General features: G+C 40.2%; 1 protein-coding gene across 2 annotated transcripts in view; it reads right to left on the bottom strand.

Moving 5' to 3' along the window:
* Positions 1-7,056: 7,056 nt before the first annotated feature.
* The window catches only part of nup205 (nucleoporin 205), a 32,477-nt gene continuing 13,108 nt past the window's right edge, over positions 7,057-26,425 (bottom strand). The window contains exons 17-41 of one of the 2 annotated variants that reach the window (XM_052152301.1): positions 25,879-26,068; positions 25,655-25,775; positions 25,447-25,525; positions 24,382-24,546; positions 24,073-24,197; positions 23,873-23,987; positions 23,007-23,159; positions 22,848-22,922; positions 22,380-22,537; positions 22,209-22,289; positions 15,399-15,590; positions 15,102-15,306; positions 14,898-14,996; positions 13,865-14,010; positions 13,434-13,747; positions 13,203-13,341; positions 12,271-12,397; positions 12,093-12,166; positions 11,458-11,589; positions 11,251-11,356; positions 9,725-9,882; positions 8,637-8,766; positions 8,346-8,450; positions 8,164-8,222; positions 7,057-7,859 (exon numbers count right to left, since the gene is read on the bottom strand). In XM_052152301.1, coding sequence (XP_052008261.1) covers positions 7,713-7,859; positions 8,164-8,222; positions 8,346-8,450; positions 8,637-8,766; positions 9,725-9,882; positions 11,251-11,356; positions 11,458-11,589; positions 12,093-12,166; positions 12,271-12,397; positions 13,203-13,341; positions 13,434-13,747; positions 13,865-14,010; positions 14,898-14,996; positions 15,102-15,306; positions 15,399-15,590; positions 22,209-22,289; positions 22,380-22,537; positions 22,848-22,922; positions 23,007-23,159; positions 23,873-23,987; positions 24,073-24,197; positions 24,382-24,546; positions 25,447-25,525; positions 25,655-25,775; positions 25,879-26,068 — 3,395 coding nt within the window. In that variant the 3' untranslated portion in view covers positions 7,057-7,712. Of the gene's footprint in view, positions 7,866-8,163; positions 8,223-8,345; positions 8,451-8,636; positions 8,767-9,724; positions 9,883-11,250; positions 11,357-11,457; positions 11,590-12,092; positions 12,167-12,270; positions 12,398-13,202; positions 13,342-13,433; positions 13,748-13,864; positions 14,011-14,897; positions 14,997-15,101; positions 15,307-15,398; positions 15,591-22,208; positions 22,290-22,379; positions 22,538-22,847; positions 22,923-23,006; positions 23,160-23,872; positions 23,988-24,072; positions 24,198-24,381; positions 24,547-25,446; positions 25,526-25,654; positions 25,776-25,878; positions 26,069-26,425 lie in introns of both variants that reach the window. The other variant, XM_052152302.1, reaches the window with a different exon arrangement.

Here is a 26,425-nt window from a genome sequence, read left to right as displayed (position 1 = left end):
TTCCAATCACACTGCTAATTGATTTTGGCCTCATCATAAATGTAGGCCCTACGCATCTTGAGAGTTGTGAGATTCAGGCAAGCAAAGGCTTTCATTCGCAATCGTTAATCTGATAGATACAAATAGATTATGTGACGTTTCCACGGAAGCACACCATGTGGTGAAATCAATGAACCTGAAATTACAATTTTAAAGTATACTTTACCTTTAAATATATATTTACAGTTGAGAGCGTTATACATTTCTTTATAAAAAAAAAAAAAAAGAAAGAAAAAAAGAAAAAAGGTTATTCCTATGTCCATATTTTTTTCTGAATGAGATGTGCTAACATTGTTTAATTAGGCACAGCGGTGCTTCAGTGCGGCCTCTGGTTGCGATTGTGATATTCTGTTACACAATTTTCAACAAACAAGTAAATAATATTGAACGACTTACATTTCAGACAAAAATGTGGTGATTAATTTCTTGCCTTTCTTCTCCACCTGTGAAAGTTGTGACAAAAGACGCCATCGATCAAGCACAACTCTACTCTCTGTACTGCTCTCACACGTGCTGCGTTCCATTGAAACGAATCGGTATTTTTGAACGAATCTTTTAAGTGAATGAATCGTTCTCATTCACTTCCGTATTTTGGTCTTTAAAGCTGAAGTATAAAACTTTTTCAGTTTTCAAAACTTTCTCATATCCCAGCTTAAAACGCAGAGACAAATATAAGTAAGCCATTCATAGGTTAATTTCCTCAAAAACTGTAAACACTGTGTTTCTGTTGCGCATTGAAATTATTGCGCTGATGGGGAGTGATTTCTTACATGACATGAAACCTCTCTACAATAATGACAATATTTTAATATTGTCTATAGCCCCACCTGTTTTGGTGCGAAGGTATCTGCTATAAAAGCAGTTGCGCAACCACCATTTAATTTACATTACATTTAAATGTATGCATTTGGCAGATGCTTTTATCCAAATTGACTTACAGAGCACTTATTACAGGGACAATCCCCCCAGAGCAACCTGGAGTTAAGTGCCTTGCTCAAGGACACAATGGTGGTGGCTGTGGGGTTCGAACTAGCGACCTTCTGCTTAACAGTTTAGTGCTTTAGTCCACTACACCACCACCACCACTCCATTTCTCATGTTGAACGGGCTGCTTCAGCATCCTGATTGCCTGCAGTGCTTCAGCAGATTTTGCGTATCCTTTCAAAGCAATTGCATATTGTATATTGTATGAAATCTAAATATATATTTATATATACATTATCTAAAAGAGCCGTTTACGTATTCTTTTTAAAGATGTCGTTCCGTAAGTGTTCCTTGTGCGAGACACATCCCGCCTTCAGATCAGCACGAGAGCTGCATTTTCTGTCTGGGTCCACGCAGAGTCAGCTCTCATGGAGACAGACTGCCCTCACTGTGAGGAAATAAGTCTCAAGACTCTTCGCTCATGAATCGATTCAGCCTCATGTGCCCTCCCTCCCGCCTCTTCTGTGATACCCGAGGATTCAAACAAGGTGTGATGGGGCTACAAGATCTAGCAGGATGGATTTGAGGTGGACCTCAAGCTCCTCAAGCAAATGGACGAGCAAGGCTTCGATCCAGAGACATGCAAAAAGCTCCAAACTGCTACAGACTTAGTTCTGTGTGCCACGAAAATCACTGCGCAGGCCATTGGCAAGTCCATGGGCAACCTGGTAGTTCTGATGGCTGACCCTCACAAAAATGAGTGATAAGGAAAAAGCCACTCTGTTGAATGCTCCAGTGTCTCCAGCTGGCCTCTTTGGTTACTCTGAGAATAAGTTTGCTGAGCGTTACGTTGCTACTCAGCAGCAATCACAGGCTATGAAACACTTTATGCCAAAACGGAGTACATCACAGCTGGTTCGCCCTCGCTCTGTTTCGAGCCAGGGCCCAACTAAAAGCCCCATACCTGCTTCCTCAGCACCAGCACCTGCCGCTGCCGAGCCACTGGTGAGGCCACGCAAGCCATGGCCCAAACGGATGCAGCAGTATCAGCGCACACCCCGCACCGACAGGAGAAAGCCAGCACAGCAAAAGCACTACTGACGGGCACAACCTTTTGAAGTGTAATGCAGAGCCCGCGGTTCCCTCTGGGTCTGCTCTGTAGAAGGCTCGATTGGAGACACAAAACACTGTTCCCCACCTCCCCACTGCTGTTTGTCTAGAAAGGAATATTATTGTTCACAATATTGTTCAAAATGTTGTTTCTGAGTCTTGCACTCAAATAAATGCAATAAAAAATGCAATAAATGCAAAAAAGAATACAGCTATCAGTGCAAATGCATGAGATGCCTACGTATTCTCAATAAAGAGCCTTTTCATCTTCAAAGCACACACATTATGTGCAACCACTTCCCTATGGTGAGTGACGCATTATGTCATACAGTGAGCAAGCCAATTTGCATTACATGGACACGCGGTGAGCCCTAACGGGTATATCAGAATGGGTGCAAAAAATGATCGAACATGGTTATATGATCCAATTTGCATGCCGGCCACCCCATTTCAACGGCGTTCTGTCTTCCACGGTTTTGTCCAAATATGCACCAGTGTTACAAGCCGAAATATACAGTCTTCTCATGTAAAGCGTGATAGAGGTTGTACCAAATTATCAAGCCCAAAAAAGGTTCTACAGCCTTTATTTTCTTGTCTCAAAGACAGTGGGATTCGGCCAATCCTGGATCTGAGACATTTGAATCGCGTACTCACAAAGTGCCCGTTCAAAATAATTACTCAGAAATGGATCTTATCGCATATACACCCAAAACCCCATGATTGGTTTGCGTCGATAGATTTGAAGGATCGTACTTTCATAAACACATCGTAAGACATCACAGGATGTTTTTGAGGTTCGCGTTCGAGGGAACAGTGTATCAATTCAAAGTCCTGCCCTTCGGACTGTCTCTGGCTCCTTCACATTCACAAAGTGCATCGGTGCAGTCCTCACCCATCTGAAACTGAGCGGCGTGTGCATCTTGAACTACGATGATTGGCTATTACTGGCACAATCAGAGGCTCTGTTATGTCAGCACAAAGACTTACTGCTTCAACATCTAAACAGCTTGGACCTCAATGTGAACTGTGCGAAGCGTACGCTCTTCCCCCAGCCAACAAATCTCCTTTTTGGGAGTCCGCCTTGACACCACTAGTGAACGCATTCAGGCCATTCTACAGTGTCTGTCTCAGTTCAAACTGGGGAGAACACTTTCACTGAAGCCGTTTCAAAAAGCATTGGGGTTTATGGTGGTGGCATCCACCTTCATTCCATTAGGTCTCTTACACGCGACCTCTTCAGTGCTGGCTCAAGCGCCATGTGCCACGACATGCTTGCTGCCATGGGCGCATGCGCATCACTATATCCTGCCACTTTATAGCTTCTTTATCACCTTGAACAGCTCCTGCCATTTACCAGTGAGGTATCACACTGGGGCAGATTGTCAGGTGGAAAGTAATGTCTACAGATGCTTCCAACACAGGTTGGGGGCCGTGTACAATGGACACCCGACTTTCGGCAACTGGACAGGTGGGAAGAAAGCGTGGCAAATCAACCACCTAAAGCTATCGGCTGTATTCCTAGCCTTAAAGGCTTTCAGTCAAAAATAGCGAACTGTCATGTCCTGGTTCACTCATGAAAGGTGTGGCATATATAAACTGCCAAGGCGGAATTATTTCACTGCCACTGTTGAGACTCCTCCACTGGAGCGAGCCTTATCATCTCTCCCTGAGAGCAACACATGGCCCAGGCACCTGAATTATGGCATGGACCTATTGTCACGTGCCACGGTGTGATATCGGGCAAATGGAGATTTCATCCTTACACTATATTGAGGATTTGGGAAATATTCTGCAAAGCAGAAATAAATCTATTTGCCTCAGTGGGAACACTCGCTCTCATTTCTGGTACTCGAAGTCCCAAGCCCTGCTGGGAGAGGATGCAATGGCCCACAAATGGCCGGGCGAAATGCAAATATGAGTTTAATCCAGTGTGCCTGATTCACTCTGCAAAGTCTGAGAGGATATGGAAACAATTCTATTGACTGCACTGAAATGGCCCAACCAGCCATGGTTTCCAGACATTTCCAAGTGAAATACCGCTGAGGAGGGATCTCCTCTCTCAGGCGCAAGACACAATCTGGAATCCCCAGCCCAAGCTGTGGAACCTGCATGTGTGGACCCTGAAGAAAACATGCTAAACAAGCAAGAACTGACACATTCAGTCATGAATGCCATTTTACAGGCCAGAGCACCATCCACAAGATGCCTCTACGTTCTAAAATGGAATGTGTTCACTGATTGGCTTCTGTCATATGGCAAAGAATCAATAAACTGCCACATACATGAAATTCTCATATTTCTTCAAGCGATTAGACGCAGGACTCACTCCATCCATGCTCAAAGTGTATGAGGTGACTATATCTGCGTATCATGCACATGAAGCCGGCACAACTATAAGCAAGCATGATTTACTCATAAAGTTCCAAAAAGGTTAAACCCACCTCGCCCGGCTACAGTCCCGACTTGGGACTTAATTTTAGTCCTAAATGCTCTTGTGGAGCCACCCTTCAACCCTTTGGACTCTGTTGATTTGCACATACACTACTGCTGGCTCTGACCTCAGTGCGACAATTCATGTCTGGATTTTGGCTGTGGTCATTCAAAAGCCACAGTAAAACCCAGAAAAGTTGATGTACTTTACCACACCCTTCAGAGTGCAGGTGGTTCACATTCAAACCTTCTTCCCTCCTCCATTTAATTCGAATGAGAAACAATCATTGCATTTGTTATGCCCTGTGTGGGTACTACATATATACGTTGAGCGTACATGCCAGTTCAGACTGTCTGATCAGCTCTCTGTATGCTATGGAGGACGCATGAATGGAATGTCCATCTCCAAGCAAAGACTTCCTCACTGGATTGTTGATGCAATTGCACTGGCTTATGAGTTGCAGGTTAAGACTTGCCCAATTGGTGTTAAAGCACACTCAACCAGAGGCATGGCCTCCTCATGGGCATGGACAAATAGTGTGTTTTTACAAGACATATGTTTTGTAGCTGGATGGTCTTCTCAAAACACATTCGCAAGGTTTTACAACCTAGACATAATGTCTCTCTCCTCACAAGTCCTCTCTGTTTAGAGCACTTGCTATTTCATTCATTAGTGGTTTGCGTGGATCGTGGAGAGTAGCATGAGCCTACACATGCTGGGAGTCTCTTCGGTGTCATGCACAATGAGCCACGTCGGATTGACTGTCTCAGAAACAGAGGCAACTGAGACTTGTCCTCTGCCACCTGGATTGTGGAAAGTAACCGCGCCACCACGAGGACCTACTAAGTAGTGGGAATTGGGCATTCCAAATTGGGGAGAAAAATGGGATAAAAAAGGATGAGCTCCCCATCTTTTTACACAACCGCTACCTGCATTCAGTCCGTTGTAATATACCATAAGTCATAAGCACTTACATTATAAATAAACTCCCTTCTCGACTGGGTTCATGAAGGAGTTAATTCATACTATATGACTATAGTTCATATATTCATTCTGAGTGCTCCCCTCCTGGCGTGATTGGATTCTGTTCCCCATATGTGCTAATCAATGCAATGTCAAGTGTACTGAGATGTAAGGGAACATCTTGGTCACGTATGTAAACTCGGTTCCCTGAGACGAAGGGAATGAGACATTGCGAACACTAGCCGCACTACAAGACTCAGAGTTCTTGAGGTATGAGCGATGCACTCCTTGTTCTCAGTCAATAATTCTAAGGAAATTAGGTTTGCGCACCTGCTTTTATAGTGGACAGCTTCGGGCCAAAACAGGCAGGCACCATCACCAATATTAGAATATTGGTGCTATTGTAGAGAAATTTCAACTAGGTCATATAAGGCGGCACTCCCCATATGGGTTAATCATTGCAACGTCTCATTCCCTTCATCTCAGGGAACCAAGGTTATGTAGTAACAGAAATATTTGTTTTGAACAACCCAACCCAGCAACATTACTCAACCAGTGGCGTGAGTTGGGGGCGGGACTAACTCTTTGTCTAACCAATGGCAGAGCACATCCATCTAGTTCCGGATGTAAAAATCCCATTAATTTCTTTCACAGCTTGATGTCAATTTGTAGAGGAACCTGGAAATCTAATTCCCCATGGGTTCCCTCAGGATTTCCTATGAGTTTTTTGAAAATTTTATTTTTATTACGTTTTGTTCTACAACATAAATTACACAGTCATACCTCAAATGTGAATTTTGAAGCCATATTGAACAGCTTAAAAAAAAAAAAAAAAAAAAACACAAGACGGCTTCAAAATTCATGTTTGAGGTGTGACTGTGTGTAATTTATGTTGTAGAACAAAATGTCCATGTATTGTCAAGTAATTTTTTTTACCACAGACCTTATTTTACACATAGGTTCAAAAACCCATTATAAAACACCCTAGGTAAATTCAGAGGGAACTAATGGCAAACTAAACTTCTGGGTTTGCCTACAAATTGACATTACGGCTATACAGCTCTATCGATATTCAATGCTAACTTATAAACTTTTAAAGACAGACCTACCATGAGCTAAGATTTTGTTCATCAATAGTATATGCTTCCGTTGAAGCCATCCGTGTTATTTAAACTTCATTGTTTAAAATAGTCTTTAAAAGCACAATTACATTACCCATGGTCCAGCATAGAAAGATCCACCAATCAGAGAACTGTGGCCAACAAAGCCCGATAAATAATAATGGAAGTGACCAGACGCTCCCATGACGAACTCTGAATAATGCAAATGAGTCTCCCTGAAATCCCAAACTATTTATACCTTTGTGTATATAGGTATATTTCGCAATAAGCATAAACTATATTGTTTCTATACTTGCCACTATGTGGAAACTGCCAACACAGACAAGAGAAGCGATACGGATAGTTACCTTTCCCAGTGCTGTTATACTAAATATTAGCAATCTTGAAATGCCACTAGGCCAATCAGATTTGAGGACCAGAATTGTCTGTTTTATTAAACATATTGTTACACATTTTCATGGCACAATACATGGCACTTAGTTTGATTTAATTGCCATCTTTTTAAATTCATCATGAATTGACGTGTGCTCCAATAACTCCCATTTGAGAGAATCCATACCATGCAATCTGAACTTAACCTTCTGGTTTTAGTTCATAGAATCCCTTCCATTGTTTTTACAGCCGGCTCTGTAGAATTTTTCAGGGCTGAGACAGACCACATTTTATAGGTACCAACTAAACTGAAGATCTATTGTGCTTTACTGTCTTCTATAAAGTGTACGTTGTAAAATTAAATAAGATCTCTCTTCCTCACCATGCAAGTTATCGGAGTCACAAGTGTTTAGTATTCACACAAACAAGAAAGTTCCAAGAATTAACATCTGTATTTGCCAATTCTACAAAAAACATTGTACTTAGCAAAACGCCTTTACTTTTTAACAAGCCAAAAAAAGTCACAAAATACTCTACAATAAGAGGGTTGTCTGTTAGAAAATCATTTATTTACCACATAAAGAAAAAAAGCAGTACACTAAGATATTTTAAGAGAAGCTCATAGCCAGAAAATTTAATGAGTGATTATTGTAATCAAAACTGCAGACTTGTACATGTCATTAATGTTTAGATTATGTCTCTCCTCAGCCAAAAGATCCATGTGTCACTATTTCTTCAAGGAATGCGAGTGTTCAGCCCTTGGGATGGTGCACTAGTCCCCGGATCCTGCGCGTCAGGGCCTGTATGAAGGTGTGGCGGGAGCGGGCTTTGCCATACAGCCCTTCCACCTCCAACAACTTCCTCTGTAGTGGCTCGTTAAAGCTGTTTGCCACATCACTCTGCAACTATCCACACAGTAAAGTGTCAAAAAGTGCAACCACCCACCAAAAATGATTTTCATATCTAACTTTTCATATAATTTCCTCTTTTTAATAAAATAAGACCAGCTGCATTCAGGCATCACTGAAGTAAAAAGTAACATGGAACCACTATGGTTATACCAAGTTCTTTTGGACCATGTAAATACCATGGTACATTAATATGGCATACATTCAGACCCATGGCGTGTATATATATCAAAGTACTATAATATTACCATCAAATATCACCACAGTACAAATACATTTTTCTAAAAAGGTGCACCTGTTCAAGATCTTGCTGGCTCACTCTTGACACACCTAACCTTCTGCCCGCATTAGGATCTACACAAAGAAAGGGATTATACAGACTTATTTGGCAAATATCTATCCATACATTATGCATTTAAAAACAACAGAACATGAAATCAAATTCAATCTTTCAAGAAATATTGAGGGTCAGCTCACCTTTGTAACCTGGCAGCAGTGTGTCTTTAGGGTCACTTGGAGTACAGTAGAGCAAGTAGAACTCTAGGTGGCGCCAAATCACAAACAGGCACGTCTCAATAATATCTTCAGACAGAAATGTCAAGAAAAACATGTAGGGGTTGCCTCTCCCCTTGTGTTAGCAATATGCACACAAAACCCAATCAAACCCAAAATACAAGCAAACAACAAAGTACAATTAAGAGGATATTGCTAATATATATATATATATATAAATAATTAAAAAAAAATTAAAAGTGAGTGTTAGGATACAAGAGCAGAGGGAAAGCAGTTTGGCTCGGTAGTTGACCAACTGGATAAGTCGTCGTTTGGCAAGCACATTTCTCTGCACTGACGGGATCTTTTCCACTCCAGCAGAACCTGACACCAGACCCTGGCACAGCTGTATATGGTACACAAACAAGTATAAAACATATGCAGCTTATGTCTGCCCAGATACAAACACTTTAAACCAATAAGGAAAAACTGAGAATGAAAAAAAAAAAAAAAAAAGAATTGCTACTGCAGTACTACTTTACTTACTAGGACTAAGTTGGAAATAAAGACTGTGATGTGCCATGTTTGTTTGTGGGCAGTTGATGAAGTAACACAGTCATTAAGTTCTCAAGTCAGTGGAAACATTGGCTGGCTTCAGCACCAACACCATTACAGGGCAAAATGGGTATTGAAAGTGTTCATCTTGATTTAATTCTACTGTACATGTATATACTAGAGACTAGAGTTTTTACTGATTAATCTGTGTCTATAGTTGCTTTTGGAAACTATCAGTTATCTGCAAAAACTATGCTGATAGTTTTTTTATTCCTCCGTGTTCCTCTGTTAATTACAGTTCTTTTTTTTAATGAAGCAAGGGCATGCAAAGTAAAATGTGACTATATGGAAACATACCTCGTCAGCACATACATCGTGTCTCTAACTTCATATATTGTGAATAATAATAATATAGGCTATAAAAAGCTTAATTTTTTAAATATTAAAAATAGAGCATCGTAATGAATGTAAAGTCACTGTTATTTCAAAATAAGAGTCCCTGGTGTGTTTCAGTCTGGTTTAGTGTTAAAAGTCCCACATTATGCATCCATTCGTCTTTTCTTCTGATTATTATTGGGATTTTGGTTGAAAAACAAACAACATCTGGCATTTTATTCATTTGGTACTCTGGCCTCTGTGTCAGCTAAAAACATTTTGTAACATTCTATTAATGCATTTTAAAAACTATAGGCGGATTAATTGGTTATCAGACTTTTCCACCACCTTTGTAATCGCTAGCAGTATAATCCACTATCGGTCAATCTCTACTATATACACAATGTTTTTTCCCCCTATCCTTTTGTGTATACCTCCTTAAGTTCTTCAGGGGGGAGCTGTTCCACTCTCTCCAGCTTGCTCAGGCTCTGTCTGTGGTTGTCATGGTATCTAAAGAAGTCAGTGGCACTGTTCTTCAGCAGGAGGAGAACCAAACCGAGGCTGGGAACACGCGCAGAGGGAATGGACACATCTGATACAGAAGATGCACAGGGAAAACTCCAGTGTTATTATTGTTAAAACTAAATTAAAATATTTTCATTCAAAAGGTACACTCAGTCATTTTTCTGTTTATGTTTCGCTGAGATTAGTTCCCAAACGACAAGAGCAAATGTTCAGTTGCCAATGTCATTGAAGAAATGTGCCAATTGCAGTCAGAGATGAAACATTTATTCTGTGAGTGAAACGGTTCAATTTCAGGGGATTATTAAAGGGATCGTTCACCCTAAAATTTAAATTCTCTCATCATTTACTCACACTCTTGCCATCCCAGATGTGTATGAATTTCTTTCTTCTGCAGAACACAAAGGAAAATCTTTAGAAAAATATTTCAGCTCTGTAGATTCATACAATGCAAGCGAACAGGGTCCAAAACTTTAAAGCTCCAAAAAGCACATAAAGGCAGCATAACAGTAATCCATAAGATTCCTTTTTTAATATACCATTTCAGAATGTTAAAGTGAAAGTGGATTTATAGTAAAAAAATAACTCCTATATTGATCTGTTTCTCCCCCACACCTATCATATCACTTTGGAAGACATGGATTTACCCACTGGAGTCTAATGGATTACTTTTATGCTGCCTTTACATGCTTTTTGGACCTACAGAGTTGAGATATTCTTCTAAAAATCTTCATTAGTGTTCAGCAAAAGAAAGAAAGTCATATACATCTGGGATGGCACTTTTGGGTGAACTATCCCTTTAAGATTAATCAAAAAATATTTGGTTGGTTTTATGGTCTCAACATGGTGGATCTCATAAATGTGCTCCTAGCGTCATCAATCACTCATTCTTCGTCTCATGTGAGTTTTTTTTTTTCTTTTCAGAAATACAATTCATTTCTTTTGGTTTAAAAGTTTAGCAATCCAAAACAACAACAACAACAACAAAATACAACAGTTCACTGATATAAATATACATAATTGCAAAAACCGGAACTAAAATAAATTTTCATGTGTCTAAAACTAACTAAAATAAAAATGACCAACAATTAATTTTAGTATTTGATGCACAGTATTTTACAAACCCACCTTCATTAAACATGAAAACGGCAGTAGATAGCGATAACACTAAATGGGCCTCAGAAATACATGTGTTAAACATGTTTAATATGTATCCTTATTAAGTCCTAAAATCTGTTAAGTCCTTAAAAACTAAACTGAAATTAGAAAACACTGAAAAATCTAAAAATCATAGTGTAAAAATTTATGAAAACAGAACTACATTGAAAGGACAAATACAAATTCAATGAGTCCTATAACTAGTACCAGCATTAATTGTTTAATGCTAAATATTAATTGTATTAATATTACAATATTATTGGTTGTATTAATGACCAACCTGCTGGTTCACTCGCTGAGGGGCTGAAGAGGCAGAGAGTGAACTGGGCCTCAGCTGAGCTCTGCAGCAGTAGCGTCTGGCAGTACTCCATAATATTTGCACAAATCTGAAAAATCACATGATGCAAAGAGTAGTGTAACATTTGAAACCACCTACAGAGGTTACAGACAAAAGTCAGTGATCACAAGCACCATGGCAACATCACACCTGTTGCATGGCAACCTCCATCTCCTCTCTCTTCTCTGCAAGGTCACCAGGGGCAATAGTTTCCTCAATCTGCTTCAGGTAGCGAGCGCGATCAGTACCGACCAGCCGCACAAGTAGAGACAGTGACTGACGCTGAGAGAGGGAGAGAGAAAAAAAGAGTCAATTGAGGAAGCAAATGCACTTGTGTGTTCAAGAAAGAAAAAGTGTCCCAAGTGCACAAGCCCCCCAATGAAATACATTTCAGTACTTACAGAGATTTCATAGCAGCACTGCACTGATATTGCTCAAACATTCTGTTCTAAAACCATAAACCCTAGTATTACATTTCTGCAATGTATTCATCCAGAACCATTTAACATACAGATTCCACTCAAACTTTGTCTTGTAGATGATTTCAGCCTTAGGTGTGCTATCGTTGCAACACTCCCACTTTTTTTTTCTTTAATTTGCTAAATGGGTCTTCCTTGCATTTTATTTAACCTCACAGTTACCTTTACAATGCACAGTTACAACACTGCACAGTAACTGCACAGTAGATCTGTGCATACATCTTAAGCATTTAATGCTATACTTTTACTGACATGCTACCACTTTTATTTTCTTCAAGAAATCTAGTTTCATTTGAAATATTTCACCTGGAATCTGCCAATGTGCCCCTGTAACTCCATAAGGGCAGCACTGTTGATTTCCTGTCCAATCTCAAGGGCTCCTTAAAAACAAAACCAAACACAAAATCTCATCTCAGTGTGTACATAATTTTGATAATAATATGATGAAGCAAATACATTTGAGAGAGATTTGGTGCAATAGTACCTGGCAGTGCAGTCTTGCTGATGATGGCCATGAGCAGAGAGAGTACCTGTAGAGCTCCCATACTCATATCATGACCGTGCAGGATGGATTGAATGACATCAGAGTGAACAATGAGCCACTGGAGCACCTATGATATAAAACACACACAAATAACTTTAAATTAACCAAATGTTTTTGCCGTAATCACTGCCCTTTGTTGGAGAAGTTAAATATTATTAAGGGATAACAATAGACTACAACAATCAATCACAATTTAAGTCATGATTTGTTTGTAGAAGCTCAAAAATAGAATTCTACTTTAAATAATCATAATTTGTCTTTAGCAGAAGCAATATATACACTTCTGGAGTGGCATGAATGTGAGTAAATGAGAGAATTTTCATTTTTAGGTGAACAATCCAGTTAACTAACATTCCAACATTCTTACAGTAAAAATGTTAACTTTTGAGATATATTATATATATATATATATATATATATATATATATATATATATATATAAAAATAATATTCATAAAAATTAAAAGTGCAGCCCTTGAGGGTACAGGGACCCAGCTTTGCAGCCCTTGACCTTTCCGAAGTTGATAAGCCCTGTTCCACAGGAACAAAAGTTACTGAGTGCACCTTTAAATTTAAGTTCACCCAAAAAAATAAATAAAAAGGTCATCATTTACTCACTATCACGTTGTTAAAAACCCATTTGTCTTTCTTTCATATGTTAGGTAATATGTTAGTCACCATTCACTTTCATTGCATATTTTTCCATACAATGAAAGCAAATGGTGACTGAGGCAGTCATTCAGCCTAACATCTCCTTTTGTGTTCCACAGAGTGTTATAAAGGTTTAAAACAACATGTTTTAAAAGATTTAAAACAACATGAGGGTGAGTTATTCACTTTTTGGGTGAATTATCCAATAAGTATTTTCTTACCTGTGCTGCCCCCTGCTGGTGCTGAGTGGTGGTGGAGGTTAAGATGACCTGCATAAGTCTGAGCGTAGGAAGAAGGATCTGTCTGTAACGCTCTAGAGGACTAGGAATAAACCCTGAAGGATCTCTCTGACCAAACACTCTAGAAGAGAGATGGACAAATGCAGAGAGTAAGACCAATAATGGAAACATTTGTTTTTATTTAGCTTAGACTCTATATTCTAGAGTTCTGACCTGAGTGCATCATTCTGAGGCAGCATATGGAAGACCTGGCATTCCACCAGCTGACCGACCAGCCCACACCGCAGGAGTTCCATTGCACCTTGTGCTGTCCTGGCCACACGGGTCAGCAGTGCCATTTTGGACTCATAAATGTATAAAGGTTTCAGTAGTGGAGGCTGAGGTGTGAGCAGAGTTAGCAAGGCACTGTCATCTTGTCTCAGGCTCTCGACCAGCACACGCAGATAGCCACTGTTACACAGATACACCAGCCACTGACACTGCCTGTCTATAGACAACACCCTGTCCAACACGGCCAGAGCCAGCATCTAAAAAAAAAACAGAGGATTTGCTTGAATGAACCGAGGAACATGCTGCTATGACAATAGCCCTTTTCTGAGCAACTCTTTGATGACTTGCCATTATGTTGATTTGTTTGGTCTTACCCTGCCAATCTCATGGCCGTCACAAGCATCTCTGCAAACCACTTCCATAAGAGCAGTGCCATAGCTCTCGATGATGACCAGGTTCTCTCTCTGTAGCTTGGAGAAACAATCTTCAGGGGCAGTCAAGCGCTCCCACATGGATGAACCTGCAAACTCACCCAAAGTTCAAACCAAATGAGTAATTTACTATGAATGTATAGTTTAAAGAACAGACAGAATTTTTACTTAACTCTAGTTTAGCTGGGTCTTAAACTTTGGGTAGGTCTACATGCCCACACATAAACACAACTTTCATGTCTACATAAACAGCATTCTAACCAAAATGGATCCTCTACAGGGTTCCAATTCTTTTCAAGCCACAATTTTCCAGGAAATTTTATGTGCCCAACAAGTTTAATATTTAAGGAAAAACACATGTCCATTTAAACTGAGCTTTTATTTTATTTCTGTGTGTTTGCCAGAAGTTTCTCACTTCCAGATAAGCAGGATGCTCAATGGCATTGTTTTTTCTGACTTTATGTGAATGAAAAGACACAAATTTGCCCGTTTTCTTGTTGGAAATAGGTACATTTCAAAATATCACTGTCCTGGTCACAAAAGCAAAGTTTGTGGTAATAATACCTATATTCTACACTTTTGAGGCATAAGGAATTAGGAAATAACACTTACTACCCAGAAACAAAAATTGTGTTACATAGTGTAATAGTGACCCCTTCTGGAGATACCACTAGGTGGGAACAAATGAAAGTCTAATGTGCAGTGAGTGAGTCATTGAATCATTTGAAATATTCATGACCGAAATCTGCCAAGAGTCTCTTTAGTGTTTAAGCATTATAAGAACAAAGCAGATCTATAATTTCCACTCAGTTTTTGAATGGCCGAGCATGAGCTTTCAATACCCTTAACTGTTGATGTTGTTTCACAATGCGCAGCTGCCAGCAGTGAAAATATCTAGACAAATTTGTTTATTTGATTCCTATTCCTAGCCAGATTGTTACCATGTTTTTGATCTCTTTGCTACAGGAAATTATACCTGTCTGCAATGTCTCCGGTTCCTCAGGTTTCTGGGCAATTTGCAGGTAGTAGAGCAGAGCACCATAGAGATGAGCCCGCAGACGCTGAAAACCTCCACCTTTATTATGTAAACACATAAGGTTAACCATTTAACCTTTAACAGTGCAATAAAAAATACCCATGATAGCTGCTTAGTCTCAAGTATGAACCACACCCTTCTAACCTGTGCACAAGATAAAGTCCAGCAGCTTCCTTAGGATGAGGTGAAGGCCGGAGTTTGCAATTGAAGCAAATCCTGATGCAGATCCTCCCTCTGGCCCCGCCCCTTGCTGCTCTGACAGCACTGATTGGCTGAGGTGAGCCGTTAAGGTAAAGACTGCTCCAGCTACAATTGGCATTAATTCACCTGCGGCATCTTCCGATAACACCTTGAGAACAGAGAAAGAAGAAACTCAAATCACCATAAACCACCGTAAGAACATGCCTATATTCTCTCTTTTGTTCAATCTGTTTTTCCTACTTTGTCATGCAGGTCTAGCAGCAGGTCTCTGATGATCAGTTGTCTCTGGTCTGCTGGGATGAGCTCTGCAGGACAGGCAGTGAGTATGGTCTCCACCAGACTCCTCCAGCTCTGCAGAGAGTGACGCTTAGCATTCAGACTGCGTCTCACACGGTTCCTTTCCACCACCTGCTGAAGGATTGAGTTCACCTCCTGATACAGAGATGGAGAGACATCAAAGAACCAGTCAGCCAAAGGAGAGACACAGGATTATAGAGAACAAAGACAAGTGACACAAAAGGACAAGAAAGCCTGCTTTAGAAAATATATAACAGAGGTGATGAAAAGTGTTGATTGGGAAAGGAGTGGCAATCTTATCCCCACTCCGTCCATTTTGAAAGCTGTAAAGAAATAAGTGACAAGGAAGGAAGATATATCATTGTCAGGGGTAAAATCGAGAACAAACTGGTTACTGTGGTGAATGTGAATGCTTCTCTTGAAAGTGGCAAGAACTTTAAAACCATAGATCATTTTGGATATTACGGACCACAGTAAAATCAAAAGACAAACATAACAGTTCATTAGGAACTCATTTGGCAAAATTAGGTTTAATGGAAGCGTGAAGGGATCTCCATCGTTTAGAGTTATTCAGTGCCACACAATGTTTACTCGCATATCGAAAAATGTATAATCGGTGTAGCTGACCTTTAAGATCATAACGCAGTTCATTTGACAACAGATATGAATACTCAAAAAAGGAGCACGCTGTGGAGGCTTAACATAGAATATTAAATAATAAAGACACTGTTAGACAATTAAAAATGGATATACAGACATGTATGGAAGAGAATAATACAGGGGACGTTGACCCCACTATCTATGGGACATCACTTTGCTAAGGATTTTTGTTTCCATCTGGAGCAAGGATATTGGGCAGTAGGAAAACACATTTAAAGGCTATATTGGCCTGGTGAAGCGATTTAGGCAGGATAGAGATTTCTTTGGAGTGTTTTAGCATCCGCAAAAGTAGGGGGGCAATACGAGGTAGATTCAATTTTAAACCCATCCGGGCCAGAAGCTTTGTTGTTCGGGAATTGCATACAGCAGTCTTGATTTCTTCTAGAGTCTGTACCGCCTCCGCATCCAGTGTAGAGAGCCTGCAGTTTGTAAGGAATTCATTGATAGTTTCTTGGTTAGCGGTACACTTTGATTGATATAATTCTCGTTAAAATTTAGCAAAACATTTATTAATCTCTTCCGGGGATGTAATTCATTTGCCAGTTTTGTCCTTGATGCTGTGAATGGCCCGGGAGGCTTGGGCATGTCTAAGTTGTCTCGCTAGCAGACTGTGCGGCTTGTCGACAAGCTCAAAATATCTTTGTTGCGCCTTGTGGAGCAAGGAAGAAACACGCTTTGTTAAAATAGTATACTCAAATTTCAGTTTGGTAATCTCCTCCATAGTTGCATCAGAGGGGTTCGTTTTGTATGCGTTTTCAAGGTTAATTAAGTTTTGGTTAATTTCCTGAAGATGGAAATTGTCTTTTTTCTTTTTATTGGCAACATATGATATCATGTGGCCCCTAATATCTGCCTTCAATGCTTCCCAGAGAACTGAATCGTTGACGTCACCAGTATCATTCTCGGAAATAAAGTGGGAGATGTGCTGTCCAAATACTGTCTGAATTCCGTATCCTTTAACAGCATTGCATCAAACTGCCATTGTCTTGTTTTAAGTGCCTGTTCACCAACTTTTAGCATCATGGAAAGTGGAGCATGGTCTGATATTACAATGGGGTGGTAGACTATTTTATCAGCGAGTGAGATCAATTTGGAATCTAGCAGGAAATAGTCTAAACGAGAATATGCTTTGTGAACTGGAGAGAAAAATTAGTAATCCCTGTCGGTTGGATGTGCAAGCCTCCATATGTCCACTAGGTTTGAGCGTTTCATCAGTGTTTTCAGACGGATGCTTGAGTTTGATTGCAGGTATTTTCTCGGAAATTGTTCATCTAAAAGAGGGTCCAATATACAGTTAAAGTCTCCACTGATTACTATATTGTCAGAAATATTTGGTATGTTGTTGAAGACTCTTTGAAAAAAGCTTGGGCTATTGCAAATGCAATTGGTACGGAGTTTAAAGAGCCAATTACTATAAGATACCTTCCTTCAGCGTCGGAAAATGTGGATGAGTGGATAAAAGGAATATTTTTCCTGAAAAAGTTTGCTACTCCCCTTGCTTTGGCATTAAAATTAGCCTGATATATCTGATCTGCCCAGTTGACCTTTAGTTTATCCCTAAATGTTTGTTTCACGTGTGTTTCTTGTAAGAACAGAACGTCCGCTGACAGGGATTTTAAGTGTGAAAAAACTTTGGAACGTTTCATCATAAACTGTTGAGCTGGAATGTGAGAGGTTTGGGCAGTATATCCTTCCCAGTGTGCCTGACTAGATGAGATCTTACAGGGCATCACCTAAAATGTTATGTAGAAAATAGATGTTGCCATGAAACTTAGAAAGAAAACAAAAAAAGGAACACAAATCAACAACTCCACCATAGCTAGGTAACTACCCCAAACGTAGTACCTTACCAGAATAACAGTCATAGGGTGACTGGTATACACCAAGAGCCTATCTCTAACCTAAAGCATGACAATATAACATTAGGTGGTAACACATAATCAGCTCCAGGAGTTATTGAGTGAATATAGCAACATATGTGTGTTTCAACCTTCCTGGAGACTGATAGCTAATAGCATTCAGGGTTTCCCGCAGAAAATGTGTTAGTTAAGGTGGTGGGGGGGGGGAGGGGGTATTTGGAATTCAAAGCCACAGATTTCATTGCAAAATAGAGCAATAAGCCTGACTATACTGTTTTAAATGTAGTAAATCACTTAATGTTACCCTTTTGTTTTGTTTTTTAACTGTTTAAATTGTATAAAATCAATGTCACATTTGAAAACGTGTGAATATTCGGGAAACATTGCATCAACATTAAAAACACCGCTGGGATATCAGCCTGCATTTTGTTCGCACAAACAGCGCAAGTGGCTCGTGACAGAACACAGGCCGACTGAATGACACTTCAAATTAAGTTGACAATCTCAAATGAAGATTGCTGAACTCCAGCTCGTCTGTGTTTTCAGATCATCCGCGCTTCTTGCGTTAGAGAGCGCGCGCGCATGATTGCCAGATACTATTGAAAAGACCGGGTAGAAAACATGTTCTTTTAACAGAAAAGCTCTGATTTGGGGTTTAAATTATTGAATTCTGGCATTAAACTGAAACGTTCCCACTTCAGACGACAAACTACGCTTGGCTACTATCTTGTTCTGCAATTCACTTGCCTAGTAACCATAGTAACGGTGCGCACGCTTTCGCTTTCTGCTATGACGTGGAGTGCGGGATGCACTCAACGTTGCATGAATTTTTAATTAGCCTGCATTAGTAACAGTTAATTTTGTTATGGTATGAACTTAATCCTAGTAAAGGCAAAAAATATATAATACCTTTGTAACGAAATCCAAGACTTTGTATACCAAATCCAAGGCTTTTAAGGCCTTAATTTGAGATTATTTTTCAATGCTTTTAAGATCCTGCGGGTACCCTGGTTAATGTGTCTTGTCCCCTCACAATGACAGTAAATTAATTATTAGGCTACATGACATCAGTCACGTCACATTGTGGTCTATTTTCAGTTCAAAATGGCGAAAATAGACAAAAGTTTATTAATTTGCCTGATTATTTTTGTGATTCGTTTAACATTTATGACCTAAAAAAACTGTCAAATAGCAAATGTTTAGTTTAGCAACTTACATCTTATCTCGCGACTTGACCTGACCGTAGAACTGAAGCGCCAGTCGAGTCGCTTCCTTTACTGTCGAAGTCAGCTCTGCTAATATTCAGCGCTGTGAACATAAAGCCCGCCTACTTTGATTTGATTGGTCATCTCAAATATTCTGACATTGACGAGCAGTGACAGACCAATGAGGCTCAGATGAACACACACACGCTCGGCGCCGCTGCGGAAGAACACGCTGATAACAAGACTGAAGCGAACACGAAGGCTTATCACATATTTAAAGATGGAAAGGGAGAAAACAGGACACAGTAACACGGCGAATATCGCTCATATATATTTTTTTGAAGACGTAGTTAAGGCGGCAGACGTGTGTTGCTTAGGCGGCCACCTTAGTTTCAAAGTGCTGCGGGAAACCCTGGCATTTATAACTTCCACAACCTACGGCTTCACAGTAACCTACTCGGGCTACACACTCATGGAAATAAAGTGAATTATATCAGTCTCTCCCGAGAGAGCACCTAGACGCAGTCTATTACTGAGGCTCACCTAGAGAGGCAAGAAAAAAGTTCGGCCTCCACTGGGACTGAGAAGGTACGGGACACACCGCCCACCGTCATCCTGAAGCAAGCCGGGTGGAGAAATCCATAGCGGATTTTAGCTGCTTTGCATCTCTCACGGACAGAGTCAAACGGTTTACGTTGGCCCATAGTCTCTTGGGTCAGGTCCGGGAAGAAGGAAATCCTTTTGTTGCAAAAGTGAATAGGGTGGTTCTCGCTGGCCAGCCGTAAGATGAGGTCTCGGGATTGTGGATAGTGCAACCTGGTCTCGGAGGGGGCACCGTTTGCGGGTTTGCCGCAAGGGACCGGTGAGCGCGGTCAACTTTGAAGTTCGCCCCAAAGTGGTCCTTGCCCAGCACGGTCGGTATCAGCTCCGTGATAAAGTCGGTAGGCTGACCCCCCCTTGGTGCCCTCGGGGATCCCGACGATTCGGATGTTCTGGCATCTAGATCTGGATTCCAGGTCTTCCAGCTTTGTTTTTATATACTTGTTGTCTGCCTGGAGGGAGCTGCATAATGACTCCAGTTCATCAATCCGGCTATCGTGGACGTTGACGCCAGTTTCAAGTGTCTGGAGGCGTGTTCTGTTTCCGTGACATCGGATTGCAGCTTTTGGATTTGAGTTGACAGATTAGCAAATTTATCGTCAAGATTTTTATTCGAATTAGTGATTGCGAGAAGCAGATCCGACGGCGAGGGTTCGTCAGGCATAGCAAGTGCTGCAGTATCCATCTCTGCTTCGGCAGGGCTCGTGTTGGCCTCATGGGTTTTAGCCAACCCCAGCTCGCCGATCTTTTCTTCATTAAATTTTGGGTTTGATTTTGGTCCTTTCATCGAATTTTTCTCCACTTTCTTATTTGAAAGTTTTGGAGGCATGTTGACAAAAAGGGAGGTCGGAAAGTGAGGAAAAGCTGTGATTTAGTTAAATAGTTGCGGAGCTCCTCCGTAGTGCGTCTACTCCATTGCGTGTCCAGCCCTGTCTGGGTCATTTTTTACCGGTTTCTTTTTTGTTCATTAAATAAATATTTATCTGAGTGGTACGAGACTTGGTGACATTTCCTACACTAGCGATTTGAACACACACACAAAATATTGGACTTGATTTGATGAGCTAGGTGAAAAACACCTAGCCCATTCATATGGTTCGGGTTAAATTTTAACCGCCATTTGAAATGAATGGGTGAGACTAAAACACAGAGCAATTTTTCTACTTTTCAAATAAAAATAAATAATTCAGACAATGCAGAACGAACGAACGAACGAACGAACGAACACACACACACACACGTAGTGTTTCCATGTTTTATGGGGACTTTCCATACAAACTTTATATTCTATCCCCTAAACTTAACCCTGCCCCTAAACCTAAACCTCACAGAAAACTTTCTGCATTTTTATATTTTCAAAAAACATAATTTAGTATGATTTATAAACTGTCTTCCTCATGGGGACCGACAAAATGTCCCCACAAGGTCAAAAATTTCGGGTTTTACTATCCTTATGGGGACATTTGGTCCCCACAAAGTGATAAATACACGCTCACTCACACAACACACACACACACACATACATATTAATGAAGGGGTGAGGCTATGGCCCCGTTTCCACCTGGTATTAAGATTCGTGTGATCCAATCACACGTGGTCAGGTGAGACACAAGGCTGTTTACACCTGGTCATTTAAATGCGTCTCCTGTGACCACTTGTGTTCCGATTTGGAGGGAAGGGTCTCTGTTTTATGATGACATCAATCACTCTGTCAGTGTGTTACTGCATGATATGAAAGCACAACAAACTCAGAAAAGACAAAAAAGACCTGTATTTAGGGCTGACCACATGTGATCGGATCATCTGAAACACATCCTAATACCAGGTGAAAACAAGGCCTTCAAAACATCCACAATGCACCCATACACAGGCTTGTTTGTCTATATTAGTAAGGTCTTCTCATAGACTGATTTCATATAAGGATAATTATATTTTCTATTTACAAACTCTAACCCTAAACCTAACCATCCCGCAAACGTGCGCATTATTAGATTCTGACCCGTTTAAGTGCTTTTTTTTGTGTTTTTTTTTACTGGTGAGGACATTCGGCTCTCACAAGTGTAGACAAACCGGTCCATGCATACCAGACACATTTAATTCTGAGTCTGACCCCAGTGTAAAAGTTTATGCTAGAATTTTGATGTTTGAAATAAATTACCAATTACTCTGTGTTTTCTTTGCAACGCAGTCAGATTTGACTGTTGCAGCATGGTTAGGTTTGACAGCATACTGGAGCATCATTGCAAATTCTGACACTTAAGTTACTGGGCGAAATGGAGAGTGTACGTTAGTGAAGATACCAACTAATTGATAGAAGTCTATAATTCTATACATTTGTGTAAATGGTTGAGAGAATACCCCATATGTTTTTTTCGCAAACTGATAATAAAAATAAAGTATTAATAAAAACAAATGAATGACACACTCACCTCCATTAGAAGCGGTCTTTGACCAATGGCAGCCATGCCCTGCAGTGCATTGATTTCTGCAACTAAAACTCGATGAAGCAACTGCAAATTGATTAAAAAACAAAATATTAATGCATGATGTTTTTTTTTATTTTTATGATAGCACAGCAGGTCAGTGTTACACCCACATACCTTGACATTGCAGACCGTGTGGCCCTGTTCATTGACATGTTCACAGTTAGTGATGACCTGTTCAATCTGAGCACGCTCAAAGAAGTCAAGCTGCAGAAGCTCTGGGGCCTCCTGACTGAAGTCTATGGCATCCAGAACACTCAAAAGCCTCCTGCGTACTAAAACAAACAAAAAACGTATTGAAATAAATTGTGCTTCACACAAAAATGGCAAGAGCTGGTGAAAATCATTTATAATTTTTTTTCTAATAAAAGCTATATGATCAGATGAACCCTCCCCTATAAATCAGAATGTAAAAAAATAAAAATCAGACTGTGGTTGGTCATTTACAAATCTGTCAGATGGCACCTTGCCATCTAAATGGGACGTTCTTAATCAGAATAAGCTGTAATTTGTGATAGACTTTAGGTCAATAGTCAAAAGTCTGACTCTGCGTGACTATGTCAGTACATAAAGTGTTTCCCTTACCTTTAGAGATGGTGCCAAAGTGTAAGAAGCCACTGACTGATCTACTTTCTTCCTCCATACCAGTCTCTCCATCAGCTACAAAAGAGAAACAAACTGTCATGAATATTTCCTCCACTATGACAGGAATGCTGTATTGCTGTGTGTGATTGTGTGTATTACCTGCTGCATGTAATGTGTGTGGTTGGTCATCGAGCAAGAGGTTGAGAATTCTTTGTGTGTGTGAGCGCTGGCGGTTCAGTGAGGTCACTCTGAGCTCGATGGCTGCAGTCTTCATCAACCAGGACATCTGAGATAAAGCAGCGATCTCATTCCCTATGGGACATTAACATTGACTCAATAAAAATGGAGACATTCTTTATATGCACTTATATATACACATTATATATAAATTTGTTACAATGATCAGAAGTTACACAGCACAAGACAATCAAAATAACAAAACAGGAGATAGTATTTTGTCTAGTTAAATTTAGTTTTTAAAAATCGGAACATTTTAAATGTGATGGTTCAAAAAATTTTGGTTAGACCAAATTTTAGATGGTTCAAAAAATATGGACTCCTTCAACCACATTTCTTTTTCTTGCTAGCTAACAATTAGCATGTGCTACCAGCCTTGGCCACCAGGTGACACTATCAGTAAGTTTGAAATATTGTGCTTCCAAGGCTGTTGATTCAAAGATTTATGTTGTTCCAAATGTGTATGACATTCTCTCTCTTGTGGAACACAAACAGAGATGTTAGGCAGTATGTTCAACATTCACTTTCATTGCATCTTTTTTCCATACAGTGAAAGTGTTTGGTGAATGATGCTGTAAGTCCTAACTTTCTGCTTAACATCACTTTCTGTAATACAGAGAAGAAACACAGCCACAAGGGTTTGGAACAACACAAGGGTGATTAAATGATGACATAATACAAATTTTAAGTGAACTATCCCTTTAAGTCACATGACTGATGATGTGGATTAGACTTGACAGTTTGTCAAAAGAGACCAAAAAACAAAAAACAAGACAACCAGAGCTCACCTGATAGGATGAACGGCAAGTGCTGCAGGTGAGAAAACAAGAAGTCTTGGCTGGTCCTGAGGTATCGCATGGTGGGACCAGAGGTGTCAGGACATGCACACAGCTGATAGATCACCTGGCACAGACAGATACACAGTATAAAATTTAGCTTGACAGTGTATTAACGTAAATCAATTCAACTGGGCAGTAAATGTGTGTACCTGGTAGCAGAGTTCAGCCAGGTGAGGGGCCTGTTTGGTGAGAACAGGTCCAGAACGGCTCTCACTGCCTCTTTGGAGCAGACTGAGGATCGCATGCAGGCAGCTCCGTGGACAGCCAAGAACACCTTGTGTACAAAAACACAAGGGTCTAGTTCAAAGCTATAGTTATATAGACTCAACCAACAGTCCATTTTAAATTTAAATACAATAACATTGCACATCCACATTTCATAACTATACATATAAAAAAATATTATGGTATAGGATACATGTCAGAGTCCTGATTTTAATATTGAGTGGAGATTTCACCTGGGTCCTGCAGGTTAGTAGACGAAACTGGCTTCTTGACTTCATAGCCCAGCAGATACAGGCCCAGGTTGGGTCCCTTAAGCTCCAGAGATGTAATCAACAGGTTCAGGATATGGATTTGTGTTTCATGTCGGATCTTGGCCTCCCGTTTCTCAGGGTCTGTGTCTGAACCAAGAACATATGGTCTAAGATGCTGCTCTAAAATAGTATTAGTAATGATATATAGGCCAAGACCCTTAATCACATGATATTTGGCAATTTTGAGATAATCAGCATTAGCCAATGACAATAAACTTGCCCTCGTTTCAAACCCAAAACCTATTGACACCCCAGTTAATAGACATGCATATATTTTTTTTCTCCTCTTTTCTCCCCAATTTGAAATGCCCAATTCCCAATGTGCTCCGAGTCCTCGTGGTGGCGTAGTGACTCGCCTCAATCCAGGTGGCAGAGGACATGAATCTTGTTGCCTCCGCGTCTGAGACCGTCAATCCATGCATCTTATCACGTGGCTTGCGGAGCGCTTTACTGTGGAGACACAGCGCGTTTGGAGGCTTCACACTATTTTCCGCGGCATCCACACACAACTCACCACGCACCCCACCGACAGCGAGAACCACATTATAGCGACCACGAAGAGGTTACCCCATGTGACTACCCTCCCTAGCAAGCGGGCCTATTTGCTTGCTTAAGAAGCCTGACAGTAGTCACTCAGCATGCCCTGGATTCAAACTCGTGACTCCAGGTGTGGTAGTCAGCGTCTTCACTTTCACAATTTTCTATTTTCAAATACTTAATTATGATTATTTCTTACTTTATTATTAATAATAACAATAATTTATCATGCTTAATTATTATTACATTTATAAAAGTTCAAATATAAATTAATTAATTTATTATTATTTTTAAACATTTTAAATGCATTTAATGGTCAAATTATTAAATATAAAACATTTTAATATACAATTATATAAATTATAAAATGAAATTGTTCATAAACATTCATTTCTAATCGTCATTTATAATATTGATTATAGATAGCTCTATTATTATATATTGACTCACCATCTGCAGCCACTCCTTCTTGAGCTTCTTCACTGTCCAGACACTCTACAAAACCAGCCATCAGTTTCTCGCTCAAGGCCTGCTCATTACAAAATATTTTAGTCTTATTTTACATTATTCAAATGTATTCAAAAAACACTGTCCCATTCAAGTTTGAGTTTCTATTAAAAGGCAAATGTCAAGAGTCCCTGGTCCTAGAGTCTCTTACCTGGTCATGTGTAAAGTCTCCGACCAGTCTGGCCTGGATGTTTGGGTAGCGTGCGATACGCTGCAGGATCTTGGCGCTCTGGAATGCAGCCTCAGGGTTCGAACTACTGTGGTACAGGTACCTGTGAGGGCAAAAAGCCAAAGATGATCCAGGGTATCACTGAATCAGACCTATATTGGTAAAAAACGAATGTGCATATAAAAGTGAATGGAGGGACGGTAAACCTGGCAATGTTGCTGATGTGATCGGCCCGTCTGCTCCGAGCACAGACACCCTGCAGGAGTTGCTCCAGAGGAGAGACCAGCAGTGATGTCTGACTCTCTCTCAGTAGGTCCATAAAAGTCACCTCTTTCTGCAGAGCCAGCTCCAGTAAACACAGACAGTGAAGCACTGCAGACTCCAACTGCTTCTTACCTACAACAACAACAACATTTATCATTCAACATTTACTTGAAATTGTAAACATTTTTCAGGATTGCACAGTGCTACCAAAATATAGAAAATTGGTGACACTAAATAAAAAACTTTTATTAACAAAATAGGCATTATTGTATTTTGTAATACTTAATAGATCACAAGTTCATTGGAACTCAAATAGAAGTGTCATTAAATTTAGATTCAAACATTACAACAGGGTGAATGTTGAATTTCTGCACCCCAAGCATTACCAACACCCCCAAAAACACTCCTCCGATCTTCCATTGGTCGAACAAACAGATAAGCCCGCCACACACTTATACCATTGGATGAGCCATTGTTGCTATGTCAGCC

Source organism: Xyrauchen texanus, chromosome 21 (assembly GCF_025860055.1).
Source record: "Xyrauchen texanus isolate HMW12.3.18 chromosome 21, RBS_HiC_50CHRs, whole genome shotgun sequence".
Classification (NCBI taxonomy): domain Eukaryota; kingdom Metazoa; phylum Chordata; class Actinopteri; order Cypriniformes; family Catostomidae; genus Xyrauchen; species Xyrauchen texanus.
Note: the sequence above shows the minus strand (reverse complement) of the source record. Positions and strands in the feature narration are given on the sequence as shown.